The sequence below is a fragment of the Manihot esculenta genome, chromosome 14 (genome assembly GCF_001659605.2).
Source record: "Manihot esculenta cultivar AM560-2 chromosome 14, M.esculenta_v8, whole genome shotgun sequence".
Classification (NCBI taxonomy): Eukaryota; Viridiplantae; Streptophyta; class Magnoliopsida; order Malpighiales; family Euphorbiaceae; genus Manihot; species Manihot esculenta.
Window position 1 is genome coordinate 12,714,853 of NC_035174.2, and position 13,864 is coordinate 12,728,716.

Genomic DNA, 13,864 nt, shown 5'->3' on the forward strand with positions numbered 1-13,864 from the left:
CAAAGTAAAAAAGCCACGTAGTCTACGGCACTCACAAAATCATCTCATGTGGATTTTTATATTTGGTTGCCCAAATGTGTACGCCTGGCCTGGTAGACTATTTACATTTCTAGCTAATTCAAAATGTTGTGTTGAGCAATCAATTTTAATTAATTTTTTAAGAATACCTAAAAAAAAAATATTTTTAAGATTTAGATTTTCAATAACAAAGGGAAAAAAAAACTATATATATGTAGAGGGGAAGGCTTAGCTATTTCATATTTCCATTGTCATCTAGTTTGTCTCCAATGGCGACCAAAGTCTTTCCCTTGTTTTTCGCTGCTCTTCTGTTTCTTCTTCAGTTCCACTCTTCTTCAGCACAAAATGCTGTTCGAGGAGCTTATTGGTACTATGGATCTGGATTCCAAGTTTCTGAAATAGAATCCAACCTTTTCACCCATCTTTTTTGCGCATTTGCTGATCTTGATCCCCAAACCAACCAAGTTACCATCCCATCTGGATCTCAAGCTCAGTTCTTCACCTTCACACAAATCGTCCAACGGAAAAATCCTTCCGTCAAGACCCTTTTATCTATAGGTGGAGGTGGCGGAGATAAGGTTGCTGCTGCCTTTGATTCCATGGCAAGTCAAGCAAGTTCACGCAAAACATTTATCGACTCTTCGATAAGTTTAGCAAGGGCTTATAATTTCCATGGCTTAGACCTTGACTGGGAATACCCCAACACCACCACCCAGATGACCAACTTCGGTTTGCTTCTCAATGAGTGGAGAGCTGCTGTGGCTGCCGAGGCTCAGAACTCCGGCAGAACACCACTGCTTTTATCTGCAGCAGTTCTTTACTTATCTTATTACTACTCAACCTCAGTGCCTTACCCAATTCAGGCTGTATCAAACAGCTTGGATTGGATCAACTTAATGGCGTATGATTTTTACGGACCTGGGTGGTCAAATGTTACCGGACCTCCGGCAGCATTATACAATCCAGGGACTACAGTTAGTGGAGATTATGGGGTCACGAGTTGGATTAATGCTGGTTTGCAAGCTAATAAAATAGTATTAGGGTTTCCTTTCTTCGGTCGAGCTTGGCAACTTGCAAATGCTAGTGAAAATGGATTCTTTGCAGACACCGTCGGTGCAGCCTTGACCGACGCCGTAATATATTCAGAAATCGAGGAGTTTATTGATGATAATGATATTACAGCTCTTTATAATGGAACTTATGTTTCGAATTATTGTTATTTTGGTACGACATGGATAGGCTACGATGATACACAGAGTGTTTCTGCTAAGGTTTCTTATGTTAAGGATAAAGCACTCCTTGGTTACTTCGCTTGGCAAGTGTCTGGTGACGATGATGATTGGACTCTTTCTCGCCAAGGTCAGTATGAATTTTTTTCGTTAATTCTTATTAATTACATTTAATTTAGTCCTCTTAGCAAAATAGGCTAAACTTGCACTCAATTAATTCAAAGAATGAGATTAAGTGTGAGAGTTAGGAGAGCACTTTCCATATGCATCTAATTATTTTTCGACTAAATTAATTAATTATTAAAATCACAAAATTAATTAATTAATTCAAAAGAATGAGATTAATCTAAAATTTTCATTTTTTGGCATTGCAGCTGCATCGACATGGGGAGCATAAACACATATTGCTGGAACACAGAGAGAGGAGATTTCTGATGTGTTGTTTATTACTTGCAATAAGGCTTTGTATGTGAGCCATGTTCATCAACCATTAGTGTATTGACATTACTTCCTATGATTTATTAGAATAAAACATAATCTTTTTTCCTATTAACTAAAAAAAGATTATCGAATTTCTTTCATTTTATGTTATTTAATGTCTTAAAAATAAAAGAAGACTAATCAAACTACTTTTCATTGGCAGTGTAAAATTTAATTTAACGTGTATGTTTAATCAATACTCTATAATTTTAATAATATGTTATTATATTTTAAACATGATTTAATTATATTTTTAATTAATTAAATATAAGTTTAAATAACATGAAAGAAAATCAATCAGATTACTTTTTTCATATTTAATTTTAAACACCCACTTACATCCAATGGGATTCTGTCCTTGTGGGAGATCAACTAGTGTTCATGTGTTGTTTTACTCTAAGGCAGCCATTTTTGCATCTGTAGCCTTCCTCCATTGTTCATGCTTAACAACTTCAGACTATGTCTTAGGCTCAATATTGGTAGTAATAGACAAGTATAAATGAGTATAAGATGGAGATAGATTATGATATGATAGTACAAAAGACAGAGGATACTTGATGTTTGGTGAAGAATGAGTAGCAGTGACTTGATTACAATGGTAATCTTGTAAGTATGAAGGAGTTCTTCTAGTTCTGCTAGAAGTCTTGGATGAGTTAAGAGGCTGTACGTATGGTGCATCAATAGAAACAAGAAGTTCTACATAGTTTGCATAAGATATATCTTGAACCTATGGAGTTGTATTATCTGAAGATGTATTGTGAGAAGCAAAAGGAATTCAGTTTACATAGATTTGCATCTTTTATTGACCAAGGTTGAGGCAAAGTAGAGAGAGCCAAAGATTCAGTGTAATCAAGTTTAAAATTATAAAAAACTTCAAAGGGAGTTTATCTTTCAAAATAGGAGTGGGATTTTATTCATTAGATACACAGAGTGAGCAATAGTATAAGACCAAAATGATTTTGATAAATGAGATTGGAAGAGTATGGATCTGACTATATTCTAGATATGCTGATATTTCCTCTCAACAACATCATTCTGTTGGGGTGTTTTAACACATGAGGTTTGATGGATTATCCCTTTGGAATAAAAAAAAAATTCATGAGGAATTTTGGACTATTGTCAGATCTTATTGTTTTGACAGTACTGTGGAATTGATTTTCAACTAAGCAAATGAAAGTTTGTAGGAGGTGTCTGGCTTCTAACATAGATTTCATTTAAAAGGCCCATCTGTGTCTTGAGAAGTCATCCACTACTATCAAAAAGTGTTTGTGGCCATGAATTGAAGGTGCAGACAATGATCCCCAGATGTCAACATGAACTAATTGAAAAACTTTAGAAGTGACACAAGTACTTGAAGAAAAAGACAATTTCTTTTGTTTAGCAAGATGGAAAACATCACAAGGCATATGCATGGAATTACAAGTAACTAGAGGACAATTCTTGTTTAATACAGCAAGTCTGGTTTGTGAGGGGTGCCCAAGTATATAATGCTTGAAATTATTTGGAGAAAAAGAAGAATTTACAACCGTCAATAACACAACTGAGGAAAATGCTAGTGTTGGAGATTTCTGCAGAACATACAACCCTTCAGTTACTTTAGCTAAACCAATCATCTTTGAGGTATTCAAGTCCTGTATGAGGCAAATAAAACTTCTAGATGTGAGACAACAATTTAGATAGGAGGTTAACTTGGTAACAAATATCAAGTTGAAGGTGAAAACAGGAACATATAGGACATGTCAAGTAGAATGAAGGAGAGAAGTAAATTGTTCCTAAAATATGAGCAAAAACATGAGAATCATTTGGCAATTTGATAGACACAGGTTTAATTTGTTTATAATGAAAAATACAACAGACAAAAGCAAATGTGAGCAATAGCTCCCGTATCCAAGATCCATAAATGTGATGCTTGAGTAATGAGAACCATATGATTTCCTTTTGAGGTTTCAAGAAGAGCATTGGAATTAGGAGAAGAAGAGAGAACTGCCATAGCTTAACTAGTTGAATTTGCAGGAATAGAAGCTGTTAAAGAATTGTCTTAAATAAGAGATAACAATTTCTGGTATTGATCTTGAGTGAAACTTATATGAGCAGTTTCATTATTGCCTTCTTGCACTTTATCAATAGAAAGATCTTCAGTAAACATATAATTTGGTGAGCAATTGGGATTCTTGAATTTGAATCTTGGTGGAAAATCATGTTTCTTATAACAGGTGTCAACAATATGACTTTGCTTACCACAGTAAGTGCAAATCTTGATAGGACCTCCTCTTCCATAGGTTGGATTGAAGCCTCCTTTTCCATATGAATTATTATGTCCAGCATTGACATCATATCTTTTGTTGTGAGAATTGCCAAAACTATTGTGAACAACATCAGACTTAGAAGTCTTGCTAATGAGTGCCTTCAAATTCAACATTTATGCCACTCATTAATTGTCTTTCTTGTTGCAAAACTAAAGAAAATACTTTGTTTATAGTTGGTAAAGGTTCTATCTTCATGATCTGAGACTTGACATTGTCAAATTATTCATTCAGCCCTTTTAAAAATCTGATTACATAATCACTCTTCGTATAGTTCTAAGCCGTTGTAATAACACTTGGTGTAGCACAAGAATAGAATGAATAGGACCTGAAATTGACTAATTCATTCCCATGAATCTTTAGATTTGTGAAATACTTAGCAATTGAAAGTTCACCTTTCTAAAACTATAAATTTCTTCTTAAAGGTCAGAAATACAAACAATAAATTTCTTCATGAAGGTCAGAAATATAAGTAATGTCTCCTTGTGAGAATCTATCTTTCATATCATTCCACACGTCTATAGATTTATCAATCTAGAGAACACTTTGTACAATCAAATGAGATAAAGATTTGGTGATCCATGGTACTAAAGTTGTATTGCATCGTTTCCGTATAGAGTATATTGTCTTAGTAGGAGGAGGTAAAGTTCCATCGATAAATTTGATCTTGTTCTTGGATGCGAGAACCATCCGCATTGCTCTTGCCCATGAGCGATAATTTGATCAAGAACTAAGGCAGAATTTTCATTTGAATGCAAGAAGTAGGGGTTAGAATGTAATACCCGGCTAAGTCAGACATCGGAATTCCTACCGTCCGGTGGAATTCGGGGATGTCAGAGACTTCTAGTAAGGTATTAGAAAGAGTTGCTAAATGTTTTTAAGACTTTGTAAGGTTTGGCATAGAATAGGATTGAGTTTTGAAAAGAAAAGGCTTTGGGGACAAAGGCCAGGTTCGGCCGCCGAAGGTAAGTTCGGCCGCCGAAAGTGCCCAATGTTCGGCCCCCGAAGTTCAAGTTCGGCCCCCGAATGTTGCATGGTTTTGCATGCGATTCGGCAGCCGAAGCTGAGCTGGTCAGCCAGCTATTGTGCACTCCTCAGCCAGTGCTTTGGATAGGTGTTGGCTCCAGATCATTGCCAGAGGTTAGGCCACGTCTCCCATGACTCATCTGCAAGCTTTTATCAGCTTATGCAGAGGGTTGGTTGTGTCTAAGTGGTTTGAAAGGTTTGGAGAGAAAAGAGAGGTTTTGGTGGTTTGAAGCTTGTGAAGGGGATTTGCTGAGTTCAAGTTGTTCCTCTTCTAGTTTCAGGAGGTAAGAGAGTTGTTCCTCTTCTTGTTTTATTGGTTTTAACAGTGTTTTACAGAGGATAAGGGTAGAGTTGCTTATATAGGGTGTTTTAGTAGTTTCATGGGTTATACATGGTTAGGTGTAGTTTTGATGGTTGAATGGTGTAAGCATGTTATGTGTATTATTTTTGTTGGGTTTAAGTAGTTTGACGCTCCTTTCTGCTTGTTGAAGTGTTTATGCATGTTTTAGAGAGGTTAACTGCATGTATTGAGGGCTGAGCAGGTGCTGGAGGGACTGGCAGGCGTCCTTGTGCACGAAACTGAGTTCTGGATGAACTCAGGTTCGGCCGCCGAAAGTCCAAGTTAGGCCGCCGAACATGCCTGACTTTCGTCTCTGGAGGAGACATTCGGCCGCCGAAGGTGCTGCCGAAGGTGCCCTGTCCAGCCTTCCTTTGCTTGTTTTGCATGCATGTTTTGAGGTGTTCTAGAGGGGTTTTTAGGAATTATTTTATCAGTTGCATAGAGTATGTGTGGTGCCTCATTTGCGTCCTCCATTGTAGGATTGGACCCGAGAAACCGAGGTGTTTAGCAATCGTAGCTATTGCAGAGTTAGAGGTAGTCCAGAGTTAGCCAAGCAGTGGCTACAGGTGAGTGGAACTAAACTTCCTATTTGATTTGAGAAATGACACGATTCTAGCATGCTCCATGCATCATACACTGCCATGTTATATCTTAGGTTGTGTTGCATTAGAATTCACGAATATGATGCATTGCATAAGATGTTATTCCTGTGGATGAATGTTGGATGATCCTTAGCCCATGACAGAGAGCAGATACAGAGTTATGGCATGAGATAGCCATACCAGGTCGCCCCTGGATAGGCCAGGTCGCTCCTGGTACTATAGTGAGAGCACAGAGCAGAGTTAAGAGAAGACCAGGTGATGACATCGTCTCCCTGGCACAGTTGGTCAGAGTATCACATGTAGTTGAGGGCTATTGGTGACAAGTTCATCCTTGAGATGATATGTTTGTGATGTGATGCATTTTATGAAAGCATGTAATGAATGAACTGTTTTACTGTTCCTCCTCACTGGGCTCTAGAGCTCATCCCACTCCCTTAACCCCAGTTTTGCAGGTCCTGAGATAGCTATGGGAAATCAAAGTCAGCAAGAGTACAGAGGAAAGTTGTGCGTGAATGTATGCTGTAATAGTATAGTGGACATGATGTAATTTGTAATTAAAAGATTAACTGTCATGTACTGTATAGATCTGTACTGTCATATACGGTTAGACTTGTGCTTTCCCTAGTGTTTTTGCTGTTGCATGATGTATGCTTAATCCCCTGTACATGAATCCTGTTTTACGTTTCTTGATGAGAAATGTGTGAGTTAGGCTTAATGTATGGCTTCGCTGAGATACCAGTGGAATGTGTTACAGATTAAAAGGGTTTCATTCCCATGACCCACAGCAGATAGTAGTCCCTGGTATAGGCCCTGAGGGCCATTTCAGATTGACATATCTGAGTAGCAGCAATTAAGCCTACAGAGTTTTACAGGATTGTTGAGTCTATTTGTCTCATGTCTGGGATTTATCAGGTACACAGAGAGTATAGTCGGCTTGCTACGGGTCTCGGCGGCCTTAAGCCGATCTAGATGCTAGTGCCAGTGATGGTTCAGACCGTTACTGAGGGGTACCGGTTTCCGGGTCGTTACAGATTGGTATCAGAGCATAGGGCCTCAAGAGTACGGTGTGTTGAGATATCCCACAGCGGAAAGAGGTGTTGTTTTGTATAGGAAGGAAAGCACAATAAGTTAAACTCATGTCCACTAGGATAGGATGTGGAGTCCTGTCTTGCATGCTGATGTGAAATGCCATGATGAGTTGCATGTTTAATGATATGTTCTTTATATGTGTTGTGGATTCATGTATTCTCACATGGATCATTTACTGATATATGTGTGTGATGTTGTGCTTTTCAGAGGCAGGATGAGAGGAACTCGTCGATCTGTTAGATTGACAGGAGCTCCGCTGGAGGATGAGGACATGGATGCTCATCTCCCCGTTCTGCCAAGGGCAACATCAGATAGTATAAGCAGAGAAGGTACATCAAGGGACCCTAGAAGGTCTGTTGATGAGAGTAGAAGGGGAGTCGTTCAGAGTGGTATGTCAGGGTGTATGAGAGGAATAGAGGAGGATGAGCAGAGTAGAGATGGTAGCTTTGGCAGGAGTAGGTTGGGAGGAGATATGGGTGAGTCCCAAGGAGGCACTCAGGCCTCGAGGTTTGTTCCACCTCAGTATCCACCCTACCAGTGGGGGGCAGAGTACCCGATGAGAGGTACATCAGAGTTTCCTAGGTATAACCCATATCCCACCTTTATGCCCTATCCTTCCTTTTACCCGTCATATCTACAGTATCCCATGTTCCCACCCGTCTTTGGTTACCCAGGGTCAGTAACCCCTAACTCGGGGCATGTTACACCTCCTCCACCACCAGTAGAACCAGTAGCCCCAATTGTCCAAACACCCAAGCCGAGTTCACCTGGGGACAGTATGGTGCAGATGACAGCTTATTTGAGGTTGGATGTTCCCAAATTTGAGACTGGTGATGACCCTGTTGAGTATCTTAGATTGGTCAAGATGATAACTGATGAGTTGGGAGCCAGTGAGAGTAGAGCCATTCAGATGGCAGGGAGCACATTGAATTGTGCGCAGGCAAGGGAATGGTTCACCCAGTATGTGGACCCGAGGGTAGAAAGCTTATCCTGGGAGCAGTTTACTACAGAGTTTGTAGGATGGGCTTGTCCAGATAGCTTAAAGGAACATAAAGAGAGTGAATGTGAGCAGCCAGGGCAGACAGAAAACATGAGTGTAGAAAATGACCCAGAGAATAGTGACTGTTTTCCTTTGGGTGAGGCTGCTGCAAAGAATAAAAAGAAAGTGAGAGGCCTGAAAGGGTCAAAGAAAAGAGAGTTCTGGAATAGGGTAAAGTGTGGCATGGGTTTTTGCGAGGGTTCGAGTTCTGGTTGGGATAGTTCTAGATGTGCGACGTGTGGTAGGAGGCACAAAGGAGTCTGTCGGGCTGGGACAACAGCATGTTTCAGGTGCGGACAGGAGGGGCACATGGCACGAGAGTGTCCCACTATAATCGTGTCAGTACAATTCCCACAGACATCCTCAGACCATATCATTCCACCAGAAGCTCCAACCAGAGATAGCGAAAGGGGAGTAGTCCCTTCTTCAGGAGGTTCCTTAAGTGGAAGTCCGTTAGTTCCGGCTCGGATGTTCACCCAGGTTCAGCCAGAGACAGACACACCGAACACAGTGGTGCCAGGTAAGCTCACTTTTGAGTGTTCTGCTGTGTGTATGGTTTTCTGGACACTAGTAGAAGATCAGTTGATGTGAAAATAGGAAAGTGTAATAGAGTTAGATGGTCAGAGATAAAGAGTTCAAGGTTAGTGAGCCAGGAAAGAGCTTGAGAGCTATAGCCGTGGATTTTATCAATCCAGCTAGAGAGAGAGTGATCTCTCATCCCGGAATAGAGACCTCAAGTATACTTGACATAAGACAGAGAATAGCGTAAGACAGTGAAGAGTAAAAAAAAAAAAAAAAAAAAAAACAAGAAGAAAAGTAAGTAAGAGAAAAGTAAGCAAAAAGAAGAGTAAATGAGGTAGAACCAAGCAGAGAAAGAACATAGTAGAATAACGTAAAGTAAGAAAGGTCAGATAGAGATTTCAGTTAGTCTGGGATTAGATGGCGATTGAGCTTTAGTTCAGATAGTTCTGGATACGTGAGGCGTGGAGTGTACACAAAAGTAGTCTGTTGATATGGGACTACGGCATGCATAGATGCGAGCAGGAAGGACTCATTTTATGTGAGTATCCTACTGCGGCCCTGATTAGCACAGTCCCAGCAGATGACTGCTAGTAGTGTAACTCAGCCTGTAGCTCTAGCCATGTCACAGGACAGTGGTTGAGGCAGGAGGAGAGAGTTCTCCTTTTCTTTGGTCGGTTCCCAAGGAAAGAGCTTTAGCTTGGATCTTTATCCTGACTCAGTAGGAGGCTAACACATCGAACACGGTGACGTCAGATACGTGCACTTGAGGGTGTTCAGATGTGTAGGTTATCGTGGACCCTGATGTTTCTTTCCCTATTGTTTTGAGAGCCGTTGATAGAGGGGGGTTTGATAACTTCTGGGCTTAGAGTGCTCTCTTTGGGTTGGTAGACCCGAGTGTGATCCATCTGTGGCAGAGTCAGTCAGTCAGTGCAGTTCATAGTTCGTTATGAGTAGATGCGATCCAGCTGACCTTATGGTTCTAGAGTTGACTGTGTGATGTCATTCTAGGGCGGATTGGCTAGCTACTCATAGTATTACCTGTGTCTATAGAGACAAGGTAAGAAAGTATAGAAGGTAAGATGGATCAGAGGCAGTCCTTAGGAGGGGACAGTATAGTATTCCCAGAGGTATGATATCAGCCCTACAGGCTCGTGACTTCATTGGGAAGGTAGTCAGGGGTTTTCTTGCTCTTGTGTGAACGCATAACAGTCAGGTCAGGGAACCAGCCTCAGTACTTATAGACAGAAAAAGAGAAAGAGAGTGATATATTCCAGCCACGTTAGCAGGATTACCAATAGAGTCGGGAAGTCAAGTGAGGATGAAGACTAGACTTATCTTCATCTCTTCCTGTGAAATGGTACCTGTAGCATGTAAGAATTGACAAAGTTGTAAGAGTTAGAAAGAAACATAATTGCAGGAGTGAGAGAGATCGTAAAGCAGTGTGCACTTGGTAGTAAAGGATTCTATCCGACTTAGTACCATACACCCTGGAATGTTCCAGTATCATTGTGAGAACCGAAGGATGAAACCTTGAGATGTTGGCACAACTGTGAACAGTTGCACAAGGTCACTACCAAGGATAGGTGTTCCCACGCAGCTCGGTGGAGACCGCTAGTTGGAACTGATTAGCCTCCACGATAGATCTAAGAGGTGGGTGGGAACTAGATGTTGCGAATAAGAGAGAAAAGTCAGTGTAATAGATGAATAAACCTGAGGTAAGGGGTAACACTGCTCAGCGATTTACTGGGAAAGGCAGATGAGATGTTAGCTACCCTCAGGGAAAAGTCGCTTATCAGTTTATCCTAGAGAGACGAGCTAAAGAGCTAAAGAGCTAAAGCGCTAGTCCAGTGTAGGTCAAAGGATCAAAAGAGAACAGGTTAGGATAGAAACGAAGAAGAAAGGCGGGCAAGGATTAGAGTGACGCAGCAAAAGTGTCGACTAGAATAGAGAAGCATGCCCCTTATCTACTAAGTGGTGTAGATAAGAGAACACGGCATAGAGGCCAAGTTCTGTAATCTGAGTTCGGTTTCGGGGCATGTCTGTGTGACTCGTGATGTGTCACCATAGAGAAAGCTATAATCACGTCATCTAGCCTTTCCTGAGAGCTGTTGCTCCACTGATCGGGTGAGTACAGAGAAGCAAAGGTGAGTGTAACCAGAGTAGTGTGCATAGAACTGAGAAAAGGTAAAGAGAAAGGGAAGTCAGTAGGTAGCAAAGAGAGTCAAGTGGACTATGTACAGACAGGAGTGATCAGTAATCCAGGTAGAGTGTGGACACAGATTAAGCAGTTAAGGGTCAGCAGAGTCAGAACGTATAGCCAACCCGGGAATTTTACTCCAGGGGTATCTGTGTCTCTTCGTAGAAAAAGGTGGTAGGCTTTCCGTACTTGCTTATTTGCATCTATGTTATTGTTATTGTAAACATTCGAGGACGAATGTTTTTAAAGGGGGGAAGAATGTAATACCCGGCTAAGTCAGACATCGGAATTCCTACCGTCCGGTGGAATTCGGGGATGTCAGAGACTTCTAGTAAGGTATTAGAAAGAGTTGCTAAATGTTTTTAAGACTTTGTAAGGTTTGGCATAGAATAGGATTGAGTTTTGAAAAGAAAAGGCTTTGGGGACAAAGGCCAGGTTCGGCCGCCGAAGGTAAGTTCGGCCGCCGAAAGTGCCCAATGTTCGGCCCCCGAAGTTCAAGTTCGGCCCCCGAATGTTGCATGGTTTTGCATGCGATTCGGCAGCCGAAGCTGAGCTGGTCAGCCAGCTATTGTGCACTCCTCAGCCAGTGCTTTGGACAGGTGTTGGCTCCAGATCATTGCCAGAGGTTAGGCCACGTCTCCCATGACTCATCTGCAAGCTTTTATCAGCTTATGCAGAGGGTTGGTTGTGTCTAAGTGGTTTGAAAGGTTTGGAGAGAAAAGAGAGGTTTTGGTGGTTTGAAGCTTGTGAAGGGGATTTGCTGAGTTCAAGTTGTTCCTCTTCTAGTTTCAGGAGGTAAGAGAGTTGTTCCTCTTCTTGTTTTATTGGTTTTAACAGTGTTTTACAGAGGATAAGGGTAGAGTTGCTTATATAGGGTGTTTTAGTAGTTTCATGGGTTATACATGGTTAGGTGTAGTTTTGATGGTTGAATGGTGTAAGCATGTTATGTGTATTGTTTTTGTTGGGTTTAAGTAGTTTGACGCTCCTTTCTGCTTGTTGAAGTGTTTATGCATGTTTTAGAGAGGTTAACTGCATGTATTGAGGGCTGAGCAGGTGCTGGAGGGACTGGCAGGCGTCCTTGTGCACGAAACTGAGTTCTGGATGAACTCAGGTTCGGCCGCCGAAAGTCCAAGTTAGGCCGCCGAACATGCCTGACTTTCGTCTCTGGAGGAGACATTCGGCCGCCGAAGGTGCTGCCGAAGGTGCCCTGTCCAGCCTTCCTTTGCTTGTTTTGCATGCATGTTTTGAGGTGTTCTAGAGGGGTTTTTGGGAATTGTTTTATCAGTTGCATAGAGTATGTGTGGTGCCTCATTTGCGTCCTCCATTGTAGGATTGGACCCGAGGAACCGAGGTGTTTAGCAATCGTAGCTATTGCAGAGTTAGAGGTAGCCCAGAGTTAGCCAAGCAGTGGCTACAGGTGAGTGGAACTAAACTTCCTATTTGATTTGAGAAATGACACGATTCTAGCATGCTCCATGCATCATACACTGCCATGTTATAGAGATAAATTTTTATATAAAATAAAATAAAATTATTGACTTTAATATTTAAAGTATTGTTATAGTTGAATGTTAAATGTGATATGATTATGACAATTTAATTTAGTGTGAAAATTTTGTTATTTTAAATAATGTAGAAATTATTACAGTAGGTATACTTTAATTTTATATTTTTTTCCAAAAGGTGCAAATGTGCTTTCCTTCTTCAGATAAACTAGTTAAGACTTCTTTATGAGCCTTAAGCTCTTGGTGACTAAGAGTTTTTCCTTTTTAAGCTCTTGGTGACTTCACTAGCAAGAGAAGAATGATCGCGACTCTGTCCTCATGATAGGAACTCTCATGTTGTCCACAGGGGGAAGGATGGCGTCAGTATAGTCGAGGCATGTCCCCTTGGTTCTAAACGTCAACGACAGGGGAAGGATGGCCTCAGTATAGTCGGCCTCAATTATGGCCAGCTTCAGGTTACCCCCTGCTGAGCTTGAAGGATGCAAAATCCTGGTCAATTCAGGCTTGTTTTCTAGCATCTCGACCACCACATCCATGGTCTTTCATATTTTAAACGCTTTTACTGCGTCACAAACAACATCCCTATTATTCTGGGTGTAGAAACCTTATCTATCATAAACTGAAATAAACATAATAGAGATAAAAAGTTAAATTAAAATGCAAGATCTAAATAAACAAGGCAAAATTTAGATAACTGGATGGTATGGGTAGATAACAGTCTTCCCTAAGTCCTATACCAACATTTAAAGACATCAATTTGTAAGGGAATGGTGGTTCCCAATCGGAAAGAAAGGGAAAAGCATTGCAAAAAGAATTAATAATCTGTCATTCTAAGTCCAAGTTCCAATCAAAGTTTTTCTCAGCACCTAGGATGATGAAATACTCAATCCAGTGCTTTATGGAATCTTTATAGCAAATGAATATGATCAAACCAAACCAATCACCCTCCTCAAGCACGCACTTATGAACAAGATGAAGTTGGGAGTCAGCACAGGAGAGACTTTATAAAACTTAAAAATAGATTGAAAGAATTTTGAAAGAGGAAAGAAAAGCCTATAATCAAATTATTTGAAAAATAAGACAAACCTCCTCTCTGCCTAAGCGTCAACTAGATCGGGGGAGAAGGGAGCAATGTGCTCATTCCAATTAGAAGTACTAATATAGTGAGTTTCTGCAAAAAGAAACTCAGGGAATGTATTGGAAAAGAGAGGTTGGGTAACCCATGATACCGTTTTGTCGATATGGGAAAATGGTAAAGGAGCCATGGAAAAGCATAATTACGTACCTTAGACTCAAGAACTTGACAAGAAAGAACAACAGGGGACAACAACTCTAAAACACGAAGAATACTAGAGAAATGGTAAAATGAGAAAAATGAGCAATAAATGAATTTATACCAAAAATAAAGCACGATGAGCATTTAAGGCGCCCCCTTGAAACTCCAAACGATGAAAGTGATAAATACGCACTGGAATAGTTACATGCACTTATGGCGCTCATTCCAAATCTGCAAA

At 40.7% G+C, this 13,864-nt stretch overlaps 1 protein-coding gene across 1 annotated transcript; it reads left to right on the forward strand.

Moving 5' to 3' along the window:
• The first annotated feature begins 276 nt into the window (after nucleotides 1–276).
• Nucleotides 277–1,815, forward strand: LOC110631228 (class V chitinase). Its single transcript, XM_021778980.2, has 2 exons — nucleotides 277–1,377; nucleotides 1,622–1,815. Exons 1-2 carry the CDS (start codon nucleotides 288–290, stop codon nucleotides 1,642–1,644), a joined length of 1,113 nt encoding a protein of 370 aa, XP_021634672.1. The 5' UTR covers nucleotides 277–287; the 3' UTR covers nucleotides 1,645–1,815.
• The last annotated feature ends 12,049 nt before the right edge of the window (nucleotides 1,816–13,864 follow it).